Below are 24,259 nucleotides of genomic sequence, written 5' to 3'. Positions count from 1 at the left end.
CGGGGAGAGAAGAGCGGGTTCCGCCCAGCGCAGCAGCCCCTCTAGCCCACCAGACCTGCTGCAGCGGCATTAGGGCAGCCAAGAGGGGGGGGCGCAGGGCTCTGTTCTAGCGGGCTGAGCTTCCCCTAGGCTCCCCCCTCTCCACTGAAAGCCTCCCTAAGCCGACTGGACCTAAGGTTGCATGTACCCGACGCTCAACCTTGCATGGAGGTTTGGATCCGAAGCCGACCGCAACCCCCCTTGGGTAGCCGTCGAGGCTTACAGGTACATACATAGATAGTCGCTGGCGTTCCCTTTTCCTCGTCTCGACCTTGTTTGCTTCTGCTGCACACTTGAACAACGTCGTCGGATTGTTGCGCAATCCCCAGAACTCGCTCGCCGCTGTCGGTTTCGATGGGCTCCCTTACGATGGCTTCGTCGACAATTGCTGTCGTCTTATGTTAAACCAGTTCTCATCATTGCTGTCTTCCAGTTCCCATCTCTCTTCTCCCCGTTGCTTACTTGTGCTCCTTTGATTGACTCATTGCCATTCTTCCTCGGATCGTCAAAAACCCCCCTTGTCGTCCCCAGTGCTGCCCATTGCTCTATTGTTGTTGTTCCCTTTCTTGTTGGGGAGAGATCACACGTGAAGAACTCGGTGCCCGAGCTCGGAGACCGCCTCATTGTCGCGACCCGCGTCGTCACTCACCCTAAAAGATGGCCCGTTTCGTCGATCTCGACGAGGAACAAGGCCAGGCACAGCCAATGGCCGCGTGGCAGGACGCCGGCAGGTTTCGCGCAATGTCTGAGCACGGGGCCGCCGTCGTGGTCGTTGGTGATGGCGACCGGAGCGTCGACGCGGCGACTCGGCGCTTTCCCAGCAGGAAGAGCACCATGACGGACAAGGCGCCGGAGGGAGCGTCTGAGGCGGACAAGGGAAAGGGCGTCATGGCCGGCAGCGCCATGGGCGAGGCATTCCAGTGCTATCCGTATGTTGTTCTCCATGCCAACTCTCATCGTTCACGGAGAGCAAAGAACTAACAGGCCTTCTTCACGTCCAGCATCGTCGTCGGCATCGTGTCCCACATTGATCTCAACACTCTCGATGCATTGGCCCGCTCGTGCCGCCTCATCCACGATGGCCTGATCCAATATCGAACGAGCCTCATGGCCGCGACGCTGCGCTGCTCCAGAGACGCCGTGCCGGTTGATCCAGAGCAGACGCTGCGATACCGCGCGAGGGCCAGCGACTGGAACTACATGGACGATGGGCGCAACTACAACGGCAAGGCGGGCAGCTGCGCTCGCGACCTGGTGACCGAGTGCAGGCGATGCGCCGACGTGATTTGCAGGGTGAGCCTCTTACTTTTGGCGATCTATTGCTTTGCAACCTGAACAGCTGCTGACATGGACGGCAGAACTGCGCCATCAAGCCTCCTCTCTCGACTGCTCTACGCGAGCGTCACCGTCGGCTGTGTGTCACTTGCGCCAAGGCACCCATTGCGGCGCTCGCGTCGCCCGCGCTGGATCCATCTTTGCCTCTTGACTCCGATGCTGTACAACGGGCAATCTGTCAGTGCGACACAGAGGGCGTCTGGCTGTGCCAGCCTTGTGGCCATAGCATTCGCAATGCGGACCACGACTATAAAGGGTACGTTTGTTGACAATTTCGGACGAGATAGTTACGATCTGGATCTGACGCGAAATGATAGGATCTGGCGTTGGCGCACCAAGTACGGGGGCTTTACCGGCATCGGAGACGGCGACCGCGGCGTGATATGCGGCCGCGAGGATGCCTGTCTCGCCGCCCGCGAACGGGAGCAGGAGACGGACTGCGATGCCGAAGATGCCCGGGGCAACACCCTGGTCCCGTGGTCGACCGGGTCCTCCTCCGGCACCCCGAGTCCGGGCTCGGGCCCACACCACTCCGGGACCCCCCCTGGCGGCGCGGGAGCCGGGTTCCCCTTTCCCACCAACGGCACCATCGAGTCCATCATCGATGAGATGCGGCACCAGCGGACGCCGTCGCCGCAGCTGGGGCCGGGATACGAGAGGCACGAAATCGAGGGCATTGGCGGCATCGTCAAGCGCAAGCTCGTTCGCATGGTGCGCGTGGGGGCTTGCGTGCCCGAGTGGGAGGACGAAAAGGGCAGCGGCAACAAGATCCTGGCCCGCGAGGTGAATGGTGCGGCGCGAAGCTGGTGCGGCTGGTGCTGGAGGGTCATTCCCGGGGAGAAGGACAAGAAGCAGGTTGCGAAACAATGATTTGCTTTTGACGAGAGGCGAAACGGTATTAGACGGCTGGACATGACTCATTCCTTATAGTCTTGATGATGGCATTCTTTACTTGTTTCTTACATCGTCTGGGCGTTGTATATGGGATGACAATTGGGGAGTGATTCTGGTTGAGTGAGTTACTAGACGGTAATGCATGGGGTGTCACAATTTTGAGGAACTTGACCCTTCAACGAGCTACTCATCGTGAACCTGTATTCGTCATGAAGATATCCCCTGGAGTGTTTCTATCGTACACCACGCTCAATCCTGTTTTAAACCTTTGTTCTCAACCCTTTCCCCCATGCTCTCACGCCATTCTTTCTCATCATGCCAACATCCCTCGTCTAGCCCCAAACCATCAAGCCATGTTCGTCTCGACTTATACATTTCACAAACGATTCTCCCCCATCCACAAAACCATCCTTCTCTCCATCACAGCTCCCCCCGATACAGCATCTCAGCCCTCCTCTTCCGATCCTCCCTCGCCGCCGTCCGAATAGGCCCCCACCTCTCCTTTTTGCGCTCCATCTTAGCCCTCAACCACCTGAGATGCTCCTCTGGCGCGGGAGCCGCCATCTGGACAAAGACAGTCGAGCACTCAAACTTGCGCGCCAGCCGCTGCACGCTCCAGGTGAGCGGGTCCTCGGCGCGCAGGCGGCGCATCTCGTCAATGTGCTCCTTTGTGAGGTTGTATTTCGGCTGGCGGCGCTTGTAGCGCATCTCGGGGGGCAGCTCTCCGTCGCCCGCCGCTGCGTCCGCGCCTGCGCTCGATGACGCAGATGTCGAGAGCTGTGAGGTGTTGCGCAGGCGCATAATGGCCAGCCGGCGGGGGTCGTTGCGCGGGAGAAAGAGAAAGGGCGTGTGCTCGGGCGAGGCCTCGGACGCGGGCGGGTTGTAGATGATTTGGTCGGCGGCGGGGAAGGCGGCGGAGCGGGAGGGCAGGAAGGAGTCGTGGGGGGCCATTTTGAGGCTGCGCTTGGTGCGGGCCGTCGTCTTGTGGCCGCGGGTTGCGATGAGTGGGAGGAGGACGGAGGAGGAGGAGGAGGAGGAGGAGAGGTGGCGGAGGGGGGCGAGCAGCTGGGTGGCTGGTTGGAGGAGGGTGCGGAGGTCCATTGTTGGCGTTGACTTTTCAGACAAGACCTTTTCTTGTTTTCTTTGCAAGGTTTGGAGGTGGTGGGTTGGCGATGGGTTTTTCTTTGGTGTTGAGAAATGGTTGTGCGGGGGAGCTGCCAATGGCGGGTTGAACTGGTCGTTGAGAGGCAATAATGCCTGGGGTTTGAGATTGGAGATTATCTTGTTCAATTGAACAGGCCCGAATCGCGTCGAAATGGGAGGCTGAGTCGTGGCCGCGAGGTATCGGTCATCGGCTGCTGGCCTGTCGTTTCGACAACTTTTGGCATCGTGAAGGGTTTTGCAACGGACGATATGTGGTTACATAAGCAGGATGCTTAGCTAAGGAGCTTCTTGTTGTTCTAGAAGGATATCACGTGGGGTTCTTATCATGTCTTCCGCCGATGTGTGCGAAGAAGCGAATTTGGCTGTGGTCGTTGAGCTACACAGTGCTCACGGGAATGGCAGTAGGGGTTTCCGTTTATGGGGTTTCTTTTGATTCATGATTGATACTGGTAGCAGGATGGGGCATTTTTTGGAGTGTGAGTGATTGTATGAAGGTTTGAAGTCGTGAGCTCGAGTTGGCTTACTAAGACCTCAACTGGGCTGTCATCGCGATGTCTATCAAAAATATTATCGTAGCAAGACGTTGAGAATCCATCAAAAAAGCTGTCATCACCTTACACGCACTTCATGATGAGGACGCCGGAAATTGTAGCTCACGAACTGGATGAAAACAGCAACTGTCGGGTGCTTGCTATTACTGTACCTGCTCAGTCAGCACGATGATGCGTGTTCTCACGGACAGGCCAAACTAGCCGCCTGGGCCCTTGCATAGGTGCCATGTGACGTTGACAAGCCTCAGCGGGATGGGCTAGCGGCATCATCTCTGAGCAAAGGTGCTTTCCCCCTCTTGCCTGCTTTTGGAGGCCTGGGATGCAAGTTGAGGGTGTCGACGATGATGATGCCGTGCGGGACGAGGCCCTGGACGGACCCCGTCTCGGGAGATTCTGACGTTTGACAGAAGCAAAAAGAAATCACTCAGAGCCAAGCACAAGTGCTCGACGGCCCAGCGTTGTCCAACAGAGCAACAGCGGTTGAATCACCGTAGAGAGCTAGATTGACTCTACTTTGATCTACACGATCACAGTCGGCGACCTCGAAGCACGTAAGAACCAGCTGGCACAAGCACGAAAAGGGCGCCGTCATACTGGTACAACCAGCTTTGGGAGACGCATGATGCGCGCCTGCATCTCCCTTTGGTCTCGTCTTGTCCATCTTGATTCCCTTGAGATGATGGATTGCTGGCCTATCGAGCCAATAAACCGTTCTGCTGTATTAGTTCGTTCCCTTGCTACTAGTGTGCGACCAATTACGCGGCAACTTTGCCCATGCAAATGGTCGCATGTGTTGGTGCTGTTGAGGGGCGGACGAGACATCACGAGGACCGCAGAAAAAGGAAACAAGCTCGTTCAGGAATGGTCGAGCAAATGCGCATGAAGGCGGAAGGGTGATGCAAAACCAGTCAATCGAAAGAGATGGAAAAGCCAGGGGTCTTTTTTTTCTTTCTGGTTCCCTGATCAATAAGGACCCCTCGTTCTTGTCTTGATGGGGGTGGTGCCGAGGTGGCGGATGTCTCGCAATGACATGCTTGGATTTGTCGCTTATATCGTTTCCCAGAGGGACCATGTGAGCCGCATGTGCAGGTAGCAGATTGAGGGGAAGATTTTCCGGTGCGCAATGGGCCGTCAGACATTGCAATTAGCCAGAGAGAGCAGAAACTGCTTGCAGCGTCTCATCCCCTCACATGCGACGCGGGGATGCAGAAGAGGGGGCCGATGAGGCTGAACTACTAATGAGGAGCTTGGGTGTAAGTCGTCAGAGGGGAAAGAAGAGTTCTCGATACCACCATACATCTCAGCCGTCCAAGACATCATATCTTCCCGGTCCCTGGAGATGGAGGTGGTACCAGAACGGTGTCGTGGAGCCAAGGAAGATGGGGACAGCAGTCGTAAAGAGGGAAAAGAAGGAATGGAAGCAGGTAAAAGACCAAAGAGAGGATGAAATGAAAAACAAGTTGAATCACATGGTAGCACTTTGTGGCAGCCTAGCGAGACTTGAGGGAGCCGAAAATGGCACGGATGTGCGAAGGTGGCCGCTGCATTCAGCAGCCGGGCCATATCGATGCTGCCACGTCGAGGCGATGCAATATACTCGTAATCTGGAGAAGGGTTGAATGTGTGTCAAAAGACCTCAGGCGACTGCTGGTATCCGGCTGTATGTAGCCTCGCATTGGATCATTCTGCATGTGCCGGCTGCGGTCCAGATTCAAGGAGTCTGGCGATACATGTTGAAGGTATCGGTCCAATGTTTCTTGTGGTGGCACTTGGGGCGCTTCAGGTACCAGCGGAGCGGCACATGTTTGGAGTACATTGAGGGAACCTGAACAAGCCTGTACCTTATTATTAGACGCTCTGTCTCTTACTGTGAAGACTGGCACAGGGCTTTTAGCGATCGGTTGAAACACGTCGGTTTGGAGGTTTCCTGTACCCGCAGCACCCCGATGACGAGTGCAGCCAGCCCTGTACTCGGTACCTGGATGCCCCAAAACCTGCGCATGTACGTCACAGCCCTGAAAAGGTGCGCGGTCGCTTCCGCTTCCGCTTCCCCTACTTCCCACTCCTCCTCTGCAGTAGCTGTCTGGGATTCTCCCCTCATCACACCTCGTCACAATCCTTGGCCAGCTGCCTCGCCGTCCTGCTGCTCCTCCCGCATCCCTTGGGGGGGAGGGTTTTTCGTTTCCTGCGTCAGAATCCATCTGCGACTGCGACTCGAGCCGAGATATCGGTCTGGACCAGCCCTTTCCATTGTGCCTGTCCAGCGCATACATACTGCTTGGACATACAGACGGCAGACGCAGACGGTCATCCATGCACATGCAGTCGTGAAAAACTCCATCCGCACCGCCAGCAGACTCCAATCAGACAGACACAGGCCCGCGATCCACCACCAGCCGACCCTTTTTCTCCTCCCAATCTAGCGGGATCGCTGCGCCTAACCCAAGCCAAGCCGCTGCCTTGCGTCACGCTGCCTCGTGCGAGTCTGGCCCCCAAAAACACACGAAGAGCGAAGCAGCAAGAAATACAACAGCATAAAAAAAAGGCACCACGAATCCAAGCTCACCCACCCCCAGGGTCTGACGGCACATACTATTATTACTTAGCTCACGCAAACGGGTGGTTTGGCGCCTGTCACACCAAAACGCACCTCTCACTTCTCTCGCGCACTCAGCGGGTCCCGCTCGTGTCATCTGAGGAACGACAGCGGCCCCCCCCAGCAGGTACGACGTGCGAAGCAGCATCTGCTTCACCAATATTGGTCGCCACCCCCGTCTGTCTTCTTCCCCTTCGCAGGGCAGCGGCGAATGGCGGCCCTTGGAATCGCCTAGCCGTCCTGCGTGCCGATAAAACACTCGTCGGTCCTCTTCTGCCACTTGCACCTCGCCGTCCTCATCGCTTCCCATCGCTGCCGTCGCTGCCATCGTCCTCATCGTCCTCATCGTCTCATCGTCTGTCCTTTTCCCGTTCCACCGATCACCCTCTCTCCTGTCGATCGCGCATACACGGCCCTGGTACATACCAAGACTGCGTCTTTCATTCTCTGACGACAGTACCATCAGCACATCATACTAAAACCGAGCCTGACTCCAGTTGCTCCAACGACCAAGCTGTGAATCAGCAGACGCGTGCATCTTGGCTCGCCGGCGGTAACCTGTCGACGGACAGCATCTCCCGCTGAGCGCTTCGGCTCCGCGATTCGCCTCGCTAAGCCCGCTCAAATCAATCTTCTTACCGCCTTTGTCGGCGACGGACGAGACGCAATGGCCGACCAGAAGAGCGTTGGCGGCGATTCAACGCCCAGAGCGACCAGTGGCACGTCCCCCAACCCAGTAGAGCAGTTTAAGAAGGAGGGCAAAAGCAAGAGACGGAGCCTTTTCGGCTTCGCCAAGAAGAAGATGGAGGGCTCTTCCAAGGCTGGCCCTGGATCCGAGAGCCCGTATGGCGCCCAGTCACCGTCAAAAGCTTCGACCACCCGCTCGACCGCTCGATCGACCACGTCACCGCTCCAGCTCACCCAGGGCGACCATCCGTATGCCCCTGTTTCTCCTACCCGTGCATTCTCCAGTTCGCCGAGAATATCCTCCCCCGCGACGTCGCAGATATTCGAACGCGACGTGCAAGACCACTCCCTGCTGAAGTCTTCGTCTCCAGCCATCCCGAGCCACATCCAGACGGAAAACTACATCCCGCCGGTGTTGGATGATGCGTCAGAAGCAATCACCAACAATAGCCTGGACCCCGATTCTGTTGAGATTGTTACTCACGCTTCGCACCAGCCCGCCTCGGCGGTCGTCCCCGGTACAAGCGCCAGTCACACCCCGTACGAGCAGACGTCGAGTGACTGGGCTTCGGAGCTCGCCTCATTTGCGAACCGCGTAGGTTTCCCAGCCGACAGCGCTTCCAACTACGGCTCGCTCGACTCGGCCGACGTCCGCCGCCTCTCCTTCATCTCATTCGCAGACGTCGTTCAATCGGAGCACAGCGGCCACCATCTCCCTTCCATGTCATCGCGCGACAATATGCACATTGTCGGTCTGACGTCGCTTTCTGCATCGGCCATGAACAGATCGCCATCGCCCATCCGCTCGCCCGTCTCCAGCCAGGGCCCCGGGACCAGCCCGCCCACAAGCAACCCCGGCAGCATAAGAGGGCTGGACATGAGCCCGTCGAGGAAACCGATAGGTAGCCCCTCGAGCGGGCAATATACTACGATCACCACGCCAGGCGAGCTCAACATTGAGACGATGAGCCAGGCACTGAAACGCAGCGCAAGCAGGGACTTCAACAGCACTCTGCGGAGCAATCCCCAAAGCCCGATCGAGGGTCCGGGTTCACGCTAAAGGGGAGAGGGCGAGATTAGACTTGAGCGAACATCTCAAGACGATTCCGATGTACATGACGATTTCGTTTGGGCAAGCTCATGTTTGACCTATTTCCCCCGTCCTGCGAGTCCTGCTTTTACCATGTTTAATTCTCCTCGTCCACTGTACGAGCGAGCTTCTTTTCTTGAGCTATTTTTATTTGATTCGACGTTGCCGGCTTTTACGCGCGGAGTGTCGAAATTGGACAATCAAGGGTTGCGGGAGTTGGAAGAACTATGTTTCAGTCCGGCGCTGAGCTGGCGGTGGCCCTCGAGGCTTTTGTGATGCTTTGCCTGTCTGGTTTGTTGATGCGTTTACTTACTCCTTCTTGCTTATGGACAACAGGAAGTTGCTCCCCTTTTATCTACAACGACGTGAAAAGAATGGGATGATTATTGACCGCTATGGGACGAATTCTGATTATCTGTTCCCTTTTTCCACCCTTTCTTTTTTTTTTTTTTTTTTTTTTTTTTTTTTTGCCTTCTCTTTTCTTCTGCGGGCAAGCGGTGCGAAGGAGTGGATACAGCTTGCTTATATGTCGATTACCTTGGTTGAATGATTTGTACTAAGAATGAAGAGAAGTGAATTCAAGCATTTCAACTGACAGCCGTCGCTATTCTAGTTTATGTGCGTGTAATGTCTTCAAAGGGAGACGAGTCAACGAGTGCCAATTTTGGGCAAATTCTGCAAACGGGACCTTGCAGGACAGCTCTGTGTCGTGTCGACTGCAAGTCAGGCACGTAAACGTCAGTCGACCCCACGCAGGCAAGCAAAACAGGAGGAAGACGTCCGTCATCTTATCCTATCGTGTCGTATCGTGTCGTGTCGTGTCGTGTCGTGAGTACTTGGTTGTACCTGTTGCAATACGTGTACTATATGCATGCACCTCGAGTCATTCATTTTGCCCCCTCAATTTTGCCAGCGAAGAGGGCTAAAATAGAGAAGGGGAAAAAAGTTGACTAGAGATGCCGATATTTCCACGAGATGCAATTGGATTGGTGTCTTTGTTAGTAGGGGGGGGATGGGGACGAGTTGACGCATAGTAACAGACTGTAAAGGTCTGAGAGGAGGAGAGGAGAGAGAATGGGAAGGAAATTGAATGGATGCTCTGTTGAAGTTCACTTGGCTTGGCTTGGCTTGACCGGGTATTGGTATATGCCTTGCCTTGCCTTATTCACCAAGGTGCTCTGTGGAAAGGGTGAGGCAGAGATGTTTTCGGAGGATGCTCCGTGAGGTTCACGTGGCATATGGCTTCAGATACTAGTAGGATCAGACCCCATTTCGCTGTGGTGGCCTGGGCCGAGGAATCGGGTACCTTGGTGACTGGTGAGAAGATGTTAACTGATTCCGTGAGAAACCCGACTTGTACTCCGTCGTCTTATGGCCCTCGCAGTTGCAAAAGCAGTTGTTGTCTTGTTCTCCAGACGATTCTGAAAAGTACCTACCCCTACCTACCTAGGTAGATAGACTTCTCGTAAGAATTGTTTCCATGGCAGAGATAACCTCAATGAGACAGACCCCTACTTACAAAGCAGAAAACGGGGTGATGGCCAATCTGGAGCTTTCCAAGGTGATATTACTGCCGCCCAATTGTTTCAGATTCAGTGTCTGAGATTCATCACCCGCTTTCGTTGGGTTTTCTTCCATCTATTTCTTTCTTTCCTTTTCCGGTCAGCTTACATATGTTGGGAGCAAGATGGGGGGGGGCTGTCTTGGGGCTGTCTGTCGGATTGAGGTTTCAGATTGATGGGAGGTTCTATCTGGAATTGCGTGTGATGAAGAATACTGGGCTGTATGTATCAGACAGTAGGGAGGGTCGAGGCTGATGTAGGTACCTAGGATGAAAGCATGATGAGTTGTAGCTGGCTTGGCTTTTGCTACGATTGGTGATTTGGGACTTTGATGGGTGGTAGGGATTCATATGATGGCTTGTTCAGGGTGTCATCTGCTCATATTGGAATAGCTTCTTTCGATTGACTTCAAAATCGGCAACAATTTCTTGAATATGCCGGATCCATTCGTCAACCAATCAGTCATCATCTCCCCTTTTTCCCAGATGAGCGTCAAAGAGTGATATCCTGAACCCTTCTTCCTATCAACATCGCACGGGGCATCATTTCAGGATCGCCCGCTTGATTTGGCCGCCCCAACGAATGAGCTGACAAGCTCGGTTCATCTCTCCCGTCGGACGTACGGATTCATTGAAGCACTAGCTGTGGAAGTGCTGATCCAAGGACGAGTCGAGTACAGAGCGCGAAAGCTAATGTGTGGGATAGGAGGCGGTTTTCTTTGCTCAGCTGAGAGATGGTGGACTGATGAGTTTGCGATTGTTTCACCTGATTCTTGCAATTCCCCTCGTAACAGGCGAGACGGTGCCACAGCGGTTGGTTAGTCGTGCCTTACTGTAGGTACGCTCGCATGCATGTCTCGCAGCGGGAGTTACTGGCGTCGACGGCGCAAGCCTGTTCCTGGCCTGAGCCGACCTCACCTGAATTGTCCTACGAGGGACCCGACAGAAGCGTGGCACGTTCAACACCACAGACAGTGTCACAGGGCGTCTTGAACTTCCACGCCTCGTCGTCCTCAGAGGGCCCTGGGCTGTCGGTAGATGGAGCACCGCCGCCATTGCATGTACGCGTATCATTCGCAAGAAAATCCCCTTTCGTCCATCATTTGGTCAACCACTTCTCTTCCATCTTCCTTTTCGTTTCTTCTTCTTCTTCTTCCTTCTCCCTTTCTTTTCTTTTTTTTTTTCCAGTCGTCTATCGCGTCAATGATGAGATAATCCCCAGCGGCATAAACATGTTGGACGAAAAAGAAAATCACCATCTGACCGATCCAAAGAGCGCTATCAGGGACAGGCCCTCCAGGCGCCGGCCAGACCACACCATAAATAGCCTGGCCTCCGGAGCACGTACCTCAAAAAAAGAGGGCAAAAGAAAAAAAGGAACAAAAAAGAGGTCAGACCCCTGCCGGGCTGGCATCATGGATCTGTGGGGATGCTTCTGGCAGAGCTGCGAGTGACTGCCGGCTTATTCCCTGTCCGGCCTTGTCCGAGTACTAATACTACGTATTTACATACAGCACTCCGTATGGGGTGACCGGTCCATGCAGCAGCAGAGAATATCATTGCTGCTCCGAAATGTACATCGATTGTCGTGGGCATTTCCCACAGTGGTGACCCTGCTTGCAAGCCATTGTGGAATTAAACTCATGCTGAGAAGTGGTGCCTTGCCTGATCCCTGGGACGCTCCTCGACCGAAGATCCAGGTCGGCGGATCGCTCACGGGGGCTCACCGACGAGCCCTAGCGGATAGAATTGCTTATCATGCAACACTCCGGGTTCGAGAACAGATCCTGGCACACCGCTTTTGGACGGACAAGTCCCTGTCTTTTTCTCTCTCGTGACGTTTCCTGCTTCTCGACGTCAGAGAGACGTCTTGAAAGGATCAAGGGCAGAATATACGAGCGCGGTCCTCGTTCTCACACATAGTCGTACCCCTGCACTCGCCAGAGCATCGCTGTAATGCTGGCTTGGGATACATTCGTGCAAGAAGCAGAGCATCGTGACCGGTTGATGTCTTGGTCCATGTCATGTCCAAGCTCCACCGTGACGCCACTAAGCCAGCAGGCCAGACATGGTGCTGATGGGCTTATGGCAGTTTGTTGCGATGGCTTCGCTGCTAGGCTTCGTCTTCCAGTCTCGATTGGCCCTGCCGCTTGCCGTCCATCATGCCAACAAAGCCTTCTTCGCTGTTCTGCCTCGGTTTCCACTGCTTCGGTGCAGACGGCTGAACACGGCGTCCCCTGTACAACGCATCACCAGCCGCGCGTGAGACTGGGTGGCACGGGGCTCCGTCCATATCGCCTCGTTGTAGTGACTCAAGACCCGGAAGAGACAGGCTCATCATCCTCGTCATCCTCATTTCATATCATCATCACCATCGTCAGCCTCTAGACTCCGGCTGGGCAAGGAACAGAAAATGGTTGGAAGAGACTTTGCCTCGACATAGAAGAACGCTGTCGCCAGATCCCAGCTAGTATTGTAGTCTAGCAACGTCAAGAATGATTTCCAGGGTTCTTCCGTTGCCTCGTTCTTCATTCAGGAGGAGGGAACAGGGGTTGGTACGACTAAAGATGGCTTTGCTCAGTACATGTCCATCCCCGTTGAGGATGAGACCCTGCTTGTCCGTATGTCGTGTGTACTCACAAAGCCAGCTGCGTGCGAATAATCTTTCGTACCCGTACAGTCAGGAGGTTCCTGGCGATAACCTGCTTGGCTGCAGGTTGCCTGTAGAATCCCGTATCCTGTACGGTGTCCTGCTGGCCGCCGCCTGTCATACTTGGTTGTATCAAGTGGCGCTGCGTAAAAGCACCAGAATATAATACCAGGGACATCGTGTGTTTTTTTATAGCATCAATCGAGACACGAGACGTCTCGCTGGTTCTTTTTGCGGCCATGATATGACAGGGGAGAGGATACATTATAACTCAAGGCAATTAACGATACCTGTAGTATCATGAGCTGCGGGATTGATCCTTCCTAGCCTCGAGTGTGATGTGCTCCCTTCCTGCCGTTTCCAATCTCAGGGACCTCGTACAGCTCCTTCCGTCTATGCTGCCATCAAGTCATCAGACTCCTCTATTCGCACTTCATCTCTTGATTTTTTTTTCTCGCAGCTTCATCTTCATCCATCCGCCTCACATCTCTCTCAAGCAATACCCCATACAGCAAGCATCTCGATTCCTAGTTCTTCTTTTTGAAGCTCTCTCTAGGCATCAAGTCAGGGCTGCTCTCACATGTCGTTAGCCCCTGGTTCACCTGCCGGAAGTGTCCAGTAGCCGCCCCAGAATTGCCCGAGAAGCTGACATTGGCCAACCCGGCAGCCAGTCGACACGAACCCAACAAACGCACGTCTCCGTCTGCGTCTGGTCCGTGTCTGCCCCGAGGCCCTGGATTGCGGGCATGGCCGCAGCACGAGCACAAAGACCGAAGCGTCCGTTAGGTAGTCGGCCAACCGAATCAAGGCCTAGCAGCGCAGAGTGCTGTGCTTCGCTCGCACAGAGCAGCGCCAACAACAACGTACATACGAAGGAGGACCATCCATAAACCGAACAATTGCGGCATCGTGGCCGCCACCTCAAGCCCACGAAAAGCGGACTCGTCGAAACAACGACGGGCAATTGGGGCCCATCTGTCGCCAGTCCATTTGTCCGGCCGAACAAAATCCTCCTAGAGCAGGGCCTCGTCCACCGCCTAACTCGCAATCCCACCGCTCCGGTCCCATCTCCCACTGCCCGCAACCTCACTGGCCAGGGCCCTCCAGGGCTCCGTGCTGATCGACATCGCAGCACCACGAATTGCGTTGATGTGCTCCAAGGGATCCCCGCTCCAGGACTTGGGATTGCGTCCTGTGGCCGCTGTGGGCTCTCGAGAGGCACCAGACAGGTTGCTGGAGCCCGGACGGGCCAGTAGGACACTCACACGACGTCGAGGCCCTTCTTCGAAGACTCCGGCGGCTTGTGGCTGGAACTCTATTTCCAGGGTGTGTCCGGCATCCATCAGCCAGACCGGACTGGTGGTCGAGCTAGCTGTAAGCACGCCAACCCAGAGACGACGAGTCGACGGAGGCGCTGTGCAGCCAAGGAGCGACTACTGCCGGTGCTGCCAGGGACAGAGGCGACGTGCCAGCGTCGGCCTGCCGCCGCCCTACCACGCGAGCCGGCACCAGGCAAACTCTTTCCTGTCCGGCTTTTGACTGGCTGCGTGTTTGCCTGAGCCAACGCACGCATACACTACCACACACCAGCCTTCTCTCCTTCTTCCTTCCTCTTCCCTCTTGCCTCTCGTTCCCCTCTTCTAATCCATCGTGGGGGAGGCAGCTGCAGACAACAGATTCAGATCTCCCCCCCTCTTGGCACCAGATAAATTCACTCAGCGCTTCCCGCTCCGCCGAGTCTGGCCTAAATGCCAGCATCCTCGGTGTTCCGTCCACAGCACAATACCTACTAGCACCTACTGCTCCCCTGCCGCATCTCCATTGTGCCTCCACTCCGGCCCTGCTGCAACCCCCATCTGCTCCGTACACAGTCCCTTAGTCCGCAACGTAGCGCGTGAACAGTCCAAGAAGCAGGCCAGAACCCCGCTACGACGACGGCAGCGGCAGCATCGTCGGGATTGGGGGCGTGAACGGCACGATACATGTACCTGAGGGTGACAAATGACGCTGATACCGACCCAGCGGCCAATTCGCCCCGGGTGTCGAGCAGCCGTCGCGCATCGCCAGGCCAATCGCTCCGAAGCTGCCCCGTCTCGACGCTGTTGGGGCCACCGGAGCAGAGCAGCAACTGCGCCAGCGCCTGCAACCGCATCAGCACAGGCCTCAGGAACGACGACGGCGACGACGGCAACGGCGACGACGACGTCAGTGCCAACAGCAGCAGCAGCAACGTCGAGAGCAGCACTACGCGCAGTGTCACAGGTACGAGAACCAGCAGTAGCAGCAGCAGCAGCAACAACAACGGCGGCGGCGGCGGCGGCGACGTTCGATGTGGCACTGGAGTCCGCATGGTGTTGAACAATGGCATGAGCATGTCACCGCCAGTCATGGATGGATATGCAACCCGCCTGCAAGAGGGCGGTAGCGATAGCGAGGACCAGGCCCTGCTGCAGCGGCAGCAGCAACGACAGGGCCAGGATCAGAGCCTAGCCCAGAGTCGGCATCCCCCCCAGGGCCAGATGCAGCAGAAGCACCAGCACCAGCGACAGCGGCCCCAGGCCCCTCTGGAATTTCACCGGATCAACTTGGAGCGCCTCAGCGCTTCGAATCTCAGGTCTTCTTTTAGGGTCAATGCCAACCCGAGACCTGGTCGTTCCATCACACCTGACCTCCTCCAAGGTCAAGGTGGTGCTGCGAGCGCTGCTCTTTCCGACTCTACCATGGCCCACACTTCCCGTAGCATTGGCTCTCAACAAGGCTCGCCTAGGTCTGTTCCCGGGAGCGTTGGCCGTCGTCAAGGTGTCGTCTTCGCCAGCGACGTTGCTTGCGACTCTTCGGATGGCACAGACTCCAGCCCCGCGACTCACCACCAGAGAAGTGCAAACGGTCCCTCGATAATACGGCCCAGGACGCGCACAATGGACGCCTCGATGCTGGGGCCGCGAGGGCCCTCTTCCGCCGCCGAGTTTCGACACAGGGTCAGCAGCATCTCGTCCGGCTCGCAGCCCTCCATCGACGATCCCAAGACGCTGAAGCCAAGTTCTGACCCGGCCAGCTACTCAACCATACCGACCGTCAGAGTCCCCGACATATCGACCCCGGCCTCCTCCTCCAAGGAAAAGAACAAGCCGGCCCATCACAACAGGCGGCTCCTCAAACGACAGCCCTCCCGCCCGACATCGCCATTGGTCGAGCCCCAGCCCTCCGTCGACTCTTTCCCGTACCCCATCCCAACCGAAGATGCGAACCGCCTAATATCGCTAATGAAGGCTCTGGGCGGGCGAATGCGTGGCGAGCTGGAATACCAGGGTGAGTATCAGGGAACATGGCACACTGGAATGGCATACATCGACGAGGAGAAGGGCACCCTCATGTTCGGCCTGGGCCATACCGGCCAGAACGCTTCCTTCCACATCCCTCTGGTCTCGGACCTGCGAGGCTGCAAGGTTCACGTCACGGGCTACCCTGATGCCGAGAGAGAGTGCCTCGAGGTTGTCCCCAACGAGATGGGCCTAGAGCTCCTCATCAGGCCCATCATATCCGAGGAGCTGGAGCTGTGGCTCGCGGCCCTCTTGTGCTGGCAGCAGCTCACGCCTCTCAACCTCAAGGTGCCCAGCGGCAAGCCCGCCAGCCCTTCGGGGCACATTCGCCCAGAGATGAGGCGCCGGGCCAAGTCGAGCGATGCGGCGAGAGCCACGAACATTATCAAGGTCGGCAAGTTCATGCTCTGGGACAAGGGCCCGGCCAGGTCAGCACGCGCTCTCGTCCAGCGCTCCTCGACCCGGGATCTTCTGCACCCGGCCATGTTCTGGAGGAGGATCTCGTGCGTCCTGCAGGATAACGGAGAGTTTAGGCTTCTGATGGAGAACGACGTCTCCGTCCTGTCGAGCATCGAACTGTCGCAGCTTTCCCGGTGCGCCATCCAAGGCCTCGACCGCAGCGTCCTGGGAGAGGAGTACTGCATTGCCATCTTCCCCATCTACGCCTCTACTGCCACCCACGTTACCATTTTCCGGCCCATCTACCTAGCCGTCGATAGCCGCATCGACTTTGAAGTCTGGTTCGCCCTGCTGCGGACATTCGCCGTGCCCGACATCTTCTGCCTGGACGACCCGCAAACCGACGAGATTCAGGATGTCGCCGATATTGAGAAGGATCAGCCAGGGGAGGTGTTCCGCATGGAAAAGATCGTTCGAGTCAGGGTGGTAGAGGCCAAGATCAAGGCCAATCCCAGCGGACCCGAGTGGTTCTCTCCGGAGAGATATGGCAGGGTCGGCCCGGATCCTCTGGTGGGATGTTACCTAGCGGAAGTCATTTTGGATGGTGAGGTTCGCGCAAGAACGACTACCAAGATGGATACCAAGAACCCCTTTTGGAGGGAGGACTGCGAGTTTAACGATCTGCCTCCGATAATTCAAGATCTCTCCGTTGTGCTGAAACGAGTCGAGAGCGGCCCTGAGGGGTACTCAAAGCCAATGACTTCACAGGAGATAATCTGTGGCAGCGTAAAAATTGCCTTAGACGACCTCGAGAGGGGCCAGGGACAGGAACAATGGTGGCCGATCTTGGACGAAAAACAGCAAAACATCGGATCGATGCTTATCAAGGTACTTCACGATGAACACGTTGCCTTGCTGTCGAAAGAGTACGAGCCGCTGTCCGAGGTTCTGCACCGGTTCCCCACGGGCCTAACTACTCTCATCTCGGCGTCTCTGCCGGGCCAGCTGCGTCTCCTATCAGAGCTGTTTCTCAACATTTTCCAGGCCTCCGGCTCCGCAAGCGACTGGTTGATGGCTTTGGTCGAGGACGAGATCGACGGCATAGGGAACCAGACATCAATCAAGAAGTACCGCTTCAGTAATAGACTCAAGTCGAGCGAATCGTTGGAGTCTTCCAACGAACGAGAATTGATGGTCCGTGACATTCACAAGACGCTGGCGGGAGAAGCCAACCTCCTTTTCAGAGGCAACTCCTTGTTGACGCAGTCGCTCGAGTTCCATATGCGACGGTTGGGCAAAGAATACCTGGAGGAGATATTGCAAGATAAGCTTTGCGAGATCAACGAACTGAACCCGGATTGCGAGGTCGATCCGAGCAAATTGGCGCACACAGGAGCCCAAGCCGACTTGGATCATCACTGGGGCCGTCTCATCCACCTCACGACGGAAATCTGGCTGTGCATCGCGGACTCGGCCGAAAGGATACCGGCAGAGCTGAGACACATTCTCAAATACATCCGAGCCGTGGCAGATGACCGCTACAGCGACTTTCTCCGCACCGTCAGCTACACCTCCATCTCGGGCTTCCTCTTTCTGCGCTTCATCTGCCCGGCCATCCTCTCCCCGAAGCTTTTTGGACTCCTCCGAGATCATCCCAAACCGCAAGCACAACGAACGTTGACGCTCATTGCCAAGGCATTGCAGAAGTTATCCAATCTTTCCACGTTTGGAAAGCGAGAAGAGTACATGGAACCGATGAACCGCTTCTTGACCCAACAACGACAGTCTTTCCGGGGCTTCATCGACCATGTCTGCAGTATCCCAGCCGACCGGACGGGTCGAGCCCTGCCTCCCAGTTACATCACCCCCATCACGATACTGAACCGTCTGGGGCCGACGGCACGCGAAGGATTCCCAAGTCTGCCGTACTTGATTGATCAAGCCCGGAGCTACGCGAGTCTCGTCAAGCTGTGGGTGGATGCACGGCCTATCGATGCGAAACACCTGCAAGCCGACGGAGAGTTGTTGGTTTTTAACGATTTGTGCTTTGGGCTACAAAAACGCGCCGACGCCTGCCTTGCCAAAGTGATGGATTTCCGGAGCAGAGATGTCCCGTCGTACATGTCTGCCGACCAACTGGCCGAAATACTGGAGCAGGTCAACTTCACCGGGCCATACCACCCGTACTACCCGGGTAGTCCATCTTCGATGCCCAGCAATTACGAGCGGCCACCTGGAAGTTCCAGCAGCGACGGGGGCGGCGATACAAAGCAAAATCGGCGCAGTAAAGAATGGAAGCGCGGGCGGGACGATTCTGACGCGAAGAAGGGCAACAGCCCTCGAACAGCAAGCGGCTCGGCCAGCGGGAATACGAAGCAGAAGAACGGAAAAGTGGGCAGGACTCTTTTGAGCGGCATCATGAAGATTGGTGGTGTGAGAGCCGAGAGCCCCGAGAGCAAAGGGCAGCGATGAGCCCACGCTTCCTCATCTTCGACTACTTATATATAACACACATATATACACATACCTGACTCGGATGATGGGATATCAACCAACGACAAGTCTGCACCAGGGGTGACACTCTACATCAGCTTTTGATCTTCCTTTTTTTTCTTCTATTGACCATATTTCGCGATTCGTCAGGCTACCCACCTCTACTTCTTGTCTGGCTTTTTAGACGTTTTTTGGTTGGATACACAAAATGGTGTTGGGACACGATGTCTTTTGCATGGAGAAAGCTTGTTGAAGCTTTACTCCCATCTTTCATTACGCTCTTTTGTTGCATCTTTCCACTCCCAGCTGTACCGACCAGAACCCTTCTCCTCCCGGAGCGGTTCCTGGAACTGGTATAGGAGGGCATCACTGGAGGTTCTCTCATCTCATATATATATATATATATATATATACGTCTCACAGTTGCCAGGGTCTCCTTCTTTCTCTTCTCCTTGTTGTCCAGATAGGGGCCATTGATTGCCCGCTCATGATCTTCATGGTATGGCATTCCAGCTCTACGACGGAAGAGGGAGGAAAGATACGAAGATACCAGCTCCGCCTTGCTCTCGTTACCGTCACTGTTTCCTAGCTCTGCCTACTTTCTCTTTCTTTTCCTTTCAATTGATGTGTATCAAAAACCGGTGGCTCGGAAAGGGGGGAGGGGACGGAGAGGGGGGGTTCCGTGCCTCCGTCTCTCTTCCCCCTTGTTTCTCGTCTTTTTTTCCTCTTTTTCTATCCTTTCATTATTATTATTTTCCTCTCAGGGATGTCTTGGAGGACAATGGGGTTCTTTTTTCTTTCGTTTCAGGGCATGGGAGCACAATGTGTGTGTATGTTATGCGCAACAGCAAAGCATTGTTAGATTGGGTTCGCCAGTTTCTGTTATTTCTCTTGTTTGGTGGTATAGCTAGTTGGCATAGTGAGTGGGTTTTTGGGAATTAAGCAAACGAGTTCCAAAGTTGCCAGTTCCTTTGCCTTGATGTTTTTCATTTTGTGTTGTTTCGTGGACAATATACACCCTTGATGGAACCTTGGTAGTTGTGAAGTCATGCATATAGTAGCCGGAATGGACAACTATATCAATGCCTATTAACTATTATCTACACCATTGCTGTACTTGTAGTGAAACTGACGATGTTTTCCATGTCGACGTTTTTGTACAGTCACACATTCCAAGAGACATCTAATAGGGGATTACATGTCGTTGTGTTTGCGATGGTATCTTCCCTTCACATGAACTACCTATAACTATCGCAGCATAAAAGTGTGCGAAATTTCTTCTCTAACCTTTACGCCTTCCATGCTTATTGATCAAAAAAAAATATTTGAAGAATCTCCGGCTTCACCTTTTCCCACCACTGAACCTTTTTTTAAATTCCGCATTGGTTGCTGATGCGCGCGCTTGTTCATCCGTCTTTCTTTTTTGCTTTATCAACATACAACGTTTTACCCGCTCCTCACTTATTGAAAGAACTTCTTGTACGCGGCCTTCTCCTTTGCCGCCCTGGCAGCGGCCTTGCTTCGCACGGCGTTGAGCTCCTTGACGACTGCGGGGTCGTTGGGCGCCAGCTTGTGTGCCTCCTCGAGATCCTTGAGGGCCTCCTCCTCGTCCTTTAGGCGGACGTAGGCGAAGCCGCGGCGGTAAAAGGCCTTTGCGCGGTCCGCAGGAGCAATGCCGTTGACGGCGAGGGCGAGGGTGGCGCTGTTGACGGCCTCTGACCAGGCTTCGAGCTTGATGTGCAGAAGGGCAGAGTTGTTGTTGAGAGAGAAGCGGAGAGCGTCAAGCTGGGCCTTGCCTTCGGGCCAGTCATCCAGATCAGGCTCCTCGTTGAGGTACCTCAAGCCCTTCTCGTACTTCTCAAGCCCAAGAGACAAGTCGCCGGCCTTGAAAGCCTTGTTGCCAAAGTCCTTGCAGTCCGAGGCGATCTTGAAGGTAGTCTTGGCATCGGGAGGTGTGGCGCAGTCTTCGGGGAAGTCTTCGTAGGGGTCGCCCAGGGCATCAGGCTGCTTGACGTCGGCGGCAAGAGCTTCGTCTCCGGTGAGCTCTCCGCAGTCGGCGATGACGACTTCGCGAGCGGGTCGGTCGCCAGCCTCGGTGCGGACGTTTTCGATCTGGCGAACGATGGACTTGCCGTTCAGGACTTCGCCAAAGACCACGTGCTTACCATCCAGATGCGGCGTGGGGACTGTGGTGATGAAGAACTGAGAGCCGTTGGTGTCTTGAAAATGCACTTGTTAGCTACAACTGCTAGAGGTAGGAAGCTCGGGGGAAGGAGGGCAACATACTAGGGCCGGCGTTGGCCATGGACAGGAGGAAAGGCTTGTCATGCTTCTTGGGGAAAGCCTCGTCCTCGAACTTGGCGCCGTAGATGGATTCGCCGCCGGTACCGTCTCCAGCAGTGAAGTCACCACCCTGCAAGATTCACTGTTAGCGACCATAGCTTCAGCCTTGAGGGAGGGAAGCGCAAAGAGCTCTTGCGACGACGGCGAGAAAGCAAGACAGACTGGACCATACCTGAATCATAAACTGCTTGATGACTCGGTGGAAGATGGAGCCCTTGTAATGCAGGGGCTTGCCTGACTTTCCAATTCCTTTTTCGCCAGTGCAGAGGGCACGGAAGTTCTCGGCCGTCTTGGGCACGAGATCAGAATACAGCTCCATGGTGATGCGGCCGAGCGGCTTGCCGCCAAGCGTGATGTCGAAGAAGACGCGGGGCCGCTGGGGCTTGGTCTCGGTTTCGGAAGCCATTGCGACTGGTTGGAAAGAGAGAAGAGATGCCGTAGATTGGGATATTGGCTGAGGAGTCGAATTGGTGTGGGAGGAGCAAGAAAGAAGAGGTTGTTGTGGGTTAACAGACGACGAGTCGTGTGTGGTACAGCGGCTGGGAGACGTGCGCCTGCAGATGATTCCTTTGGCTTCTCTGGGTTATGACGATGCGGGGTCGAGCTAGCAATTGGGTGCTTTGGCCAAGCTGCAGCAGAGCAGAGTGAGGGTATTCAGATGCAGATTGTAAGAGGCAGAAGTTGAAGATGAAGAGGAGAACAATCTAAGTTGGAGAGGAGGAGGAGGAGGAAGGAGGAAGAGGAAGAAACTTGAAAGGGGAACCACGAGGCTACAAGTACAAGAGCAAGGTACACTTGAAGGCTGTGATCAGACGAGACCGGGTGAGTCCATATCGGTACCTCGAGAATGCTTACAGCGGGAGCCGGCCAGGAGGTATTGGCATGGAACCTACTAGTAGATCAGCATGTGCCTTATTGCTTGCAGCGGCCGTTGCACATGATTGGACAGTCTTCTCTTGGGCTCGTGCTACTACATAAGTAGGTACTACCTAATACGAAGTTGCCAATCAGCTTAACTGGAGCGACAGGCGACGGAATTGGTAGTGTGATGCCGTTTGGGATGGAATTTTGTGCAGCTGAGCCCCTCCATCGCTGCCCCTCCATGCCTGCGGTTCTTCAGGCTTCAGGCGTGCAGTTTTTGGAGTATTTTTGGAGCTGTTAGTGCTGGCGTTAGTGTCCAACCCCCCGCCATCGTGGAAGTTTCTAGCACCGGCTGCACAGGTGAGTGGCTGGTCGGGCTCTGGGCCGCAGCGCATCAACAAGGAGAACTACGCATTGCATGGATCCCGGATGACTTTTCAGGGATTGCGGGCGAGACGATGCGTGTAATCGGTAAGGATAAAGTATCATCGCCTTGTCGTTGTCTGCATGCACGGTTGCGGTGAGGGGCACTATCAGATGGTGGTGAACAAGGCCATCGAATCAGATATAAGACGACGCAGCTGTACATGTATTTGTTCAGATAAAGGAAGCACGCTGTATATCGTTTCATGGAAGAATCGACCGTCTATCGGGTATGTACAGATACAACATAAACATCGGCTTCTTTCGCAAGATACTCACCCCTCAAGAGGCCGGGGCGCCCGCTTGGAGCTCCAAGGTAACCTGCAGACATCAACGCCACCAACCCCTTGTCAGCAAGGCACTCCCTACAGTCGGAATGGCCTCGAATCAGCACTTACCGGACCGTCGTTGACCAGCGCAACCTCCATCATGGCCTGGAACTTGCCGTCCTTGACTCGGTCCACCTGGTACATGTCCTTCACCCTCTGGACAAAGTAATGATACAGCCGGCTCGCCTCCTCGGGGCTCGCTGCGCCGTGGAAATCCGGCTTGGTGCCCTTTTTCGTTTTTGCCAATAGCGTAAACTGAGATACTGGTGATGTCTGTGAGCACCAAACGCCACGCCACCAAGGTGCGCTTCAAGAGACTCACCACAGAGAACTTCGCCCTCAATGTCTGTCACACTCCTTTTCCACTACTCGCCAGCCACGCCACATTAGCCATGTCTAAAAAGCTCAAAGGCATCCTTTCGCTCACTCGTCCTCCCTGTTCATCATCCCAGAGTTTCATCTTGACGACTTTGTTGGCCAGTGAATCGGCCTCTTTTTCTGTATCGCCCGGCGCAACAGCCGCAAACACCAACACGCCTCGGCCAATGGAGGAGACCAGCTCTTTCTCTACCGTCACAGACGCAGAGAGCACACGTTGAATGATTGCTTTTCGTTGAAACTCGTGTTAGATATCATTGCCAGGCTAACTGAATACTGGTACATGAAGCCACTCCAGCAGTGGCAGGGGACGAGGACAGGGACAGGAATTATCATGCCTACCCTTCATTATGAATGCCCTTTTCCACCCAAAGCGCAAATTTCGGTATGTCTAAAGAAAGGGGCAAAGGCCAGGCTGCAAAATAAGGTAGGTAGTAGAACAGAGGAACCTCGGAATCCAACTGCCGCCTCCTTCTTCACCCCTCACTCGGCCGGAAATGCAGTGTTGAAAGGAGAGACAAGTTGACTCTCTGCCACAAGATCAAGGTGAATCTTGGTCCCGATACCGGTGAGCTCTCGACGTCTCGGTGACGGAAAAAGTGGCTTGGATGGCTAAGAAATCGTGCCTTGCTGAATCGCGGATCCAAATCTGTGTCATGTGAGATCCGGCTGTAGCCACCGGCCAGACATCCCACATCGTCAGGTACCTTCCAATAGTGACAGGGCATGTTGAATCAACAGAAAGCCGCTGATCAGACAAGCACAAATCAGAATAAAGAGCTCAATTGTGAGACGAATGCACATATCTGATCAACAATGCCATTTGATAGCCTCAAATCCATCTCTGCCATGCATGTTTGCTGCAGTCCCTGTCGCGCCGGCTAATCTTCGCATAGCAGCCGCTACATCCCACTGCTAGCCAAGTGCAGCCTCGCGACTTGGCTTCATCAACTTCCATCTCGCACGTTCATCGACTTCACGAGCTAGATCCCGCCGCAGCGCAAACCCCCGGTCAGCGTCCCCAATCCGATCTCGAGACCGACCGTCTCTGTCGCTTCCATCTTCACTTGCTGCGCGCCTCTGCTTCACCGCTGTCACGTGGCGCACGACGGTCGAATCCCCTCGCATCTCGCCTGCATAAAAACC

At 55.1% G+C, this 24,259-nt stretch overlaps 7 protein-coding genes across 7 annotated transcripts; 3 read left to right on the top strand and 4 right to left on the bottom strand.

Annotated features, from left to right (window-relative positions):
• Positions 1-204: 204 nt before the first annotated feature.
• CCMA1212_001198 (uncharacterized protein) lies at positions 205-2,244 on the top strand (the record flags this gene model as incomplete). The annotated part of the gene is made up of 5 exons (XM_073698632.1): positions 205-210; positions 697-968; positions 1,041-1,332; positions 1,398-1,630; positions 1,692-2,244. The coding sequence occupies 5 exons, from the start codon at positions 205-207 to the stop codon at positions 2,242-2,244; spliced, it is 1,356 nt and encodes a 451-aa protein (XP_073563669.1).
• Positions 2,245-2,688: 444 nt separating this feature from the next.
• CCMA1212_001197 (54S ribosomal protein L20) lies at positions 2,689-3,369 on the bottom strand (the record flags this gene model as incomplete). The annotated part of the gene is made up of 1 exon (XM_073698631.1): positions 2,689-3,369. The coding sequence occupies one exon, from the start codon at positions 3,367-3,369 to the stop codon at positions 2,689-2,691; it is 681 nt and encodes a 226-aa protein (XP_073563676.1).
• Positions 3,370-7,246: 3,877 nt separating this feature from the next.
• CCMA1212_001196 (uncharacterized protein) lies at positions 7,247-8,326 on the top strand (the record flags this gene model as incomplete). Its single annotated transcript, XM_073698630.1, has 1 exon — positions 7,247-8,326. One exon carries the CDS (start codon positions 7,247-7,249, stop codon positions 8,324-8,326), a length of 1,080 nt encoding a protein of 359 aa, XP_073563384.1.
• A 5,278-nt stretch (positions 8,327-13,604) lies between these two features.
• On the bottom strand, positions 13,605-13,910 carry CCMA1212_001195 (uncharacterized protein; the record flags this gene model as incomplete). The annotated part of the gene is made up of 1 exon (XM_073698629.1): positions 13,605-13,910. One exon carries the CDS (start codon positions 13,908-13,910, stop codon positions 13,605-13,607), a length of 306 nt encoding a protein of 101 aa, XP_073563674.1.
• Positions 13,911-14,549: 639 nt separating this feature from the next.
• On the top strand, positions 14,550-18,758 carry CCMA1212_001194 (Inhibitory regulator protein BUD2/CLA2; the record flags this gene model as incomplete). Its single annotated transcript, XM_073698628.1, has 1 exon — positions 14,550-18,758. The coding sequence occupies one exon, from the start codon at positions 14,550-14,552 to the stop codon at positions 18,756-18,758; it is 4,209 nt and encodes a 1,402-aa protein (XP_073563675.1).
• Positions 18,759-20,240: 1,482 nt separating this feature from the next.
• Positions 20,241-21,528, bottom strand: CCMA1212_001193 (Peptidyl-prolyl cis-trans isomerase D; the record flags this gene model as incomplete). Its single annotated transcript, XM_073698627.1, has 3 exons — positions 20,241-20,998; positions 21,066-21,192; positions 21,295-21,528. The coding sequence occupies 3 exons, from the start codon at positions 21,526-21,528 to the stop codon at positions 20,241-20,243; spliced, it is 1,119 nt and encodes a 372-aa protein (XP_073563672.1).
• Positions 21,529-22,688: 1,160 nt separating this feature from the next.
• Positions 22,689-23,462, bottom strand: CCMA1212_001192 (D-tyrosyl-tRNA; the record flags this gene model as incomplete). Its single annotated transcript, XM_073698626.1, has 5 exons — positions 22,689-22,727; positions 22,805-22,998; positions 23,058-23,100; positions 23,163-23,341; positions 23,456-23,462. 5 exons carry the CDS (start codon positions 23,460-23,462, stop codon positions 22,689-22,691), a joined length of 462 nt encoding a protein of 153 aa, XP_073563673.1.
• Between the last annotated feature and the right edge of the window lie 797 nt (positions 23,463-24,259).

The sequence above is a fragment of the Trichoderma ghanense genome, assembly GCF_004382785.1.
Source record: "Trichoderma ghanense strain CCMA-1212 chromosome Unknown scaffold_0, whole genome shotgun sequence".
Taxonomy (NCBI): Eukaryota; Fungi; Ascomycota; class Sordariomycetes; order Hypocreales; family Hypocreaceae; genus Trichoderma; species Trichoderma ghanense.
This window is presented reverse-complemented; position numbering and strand designations above follow the sequence as displayed.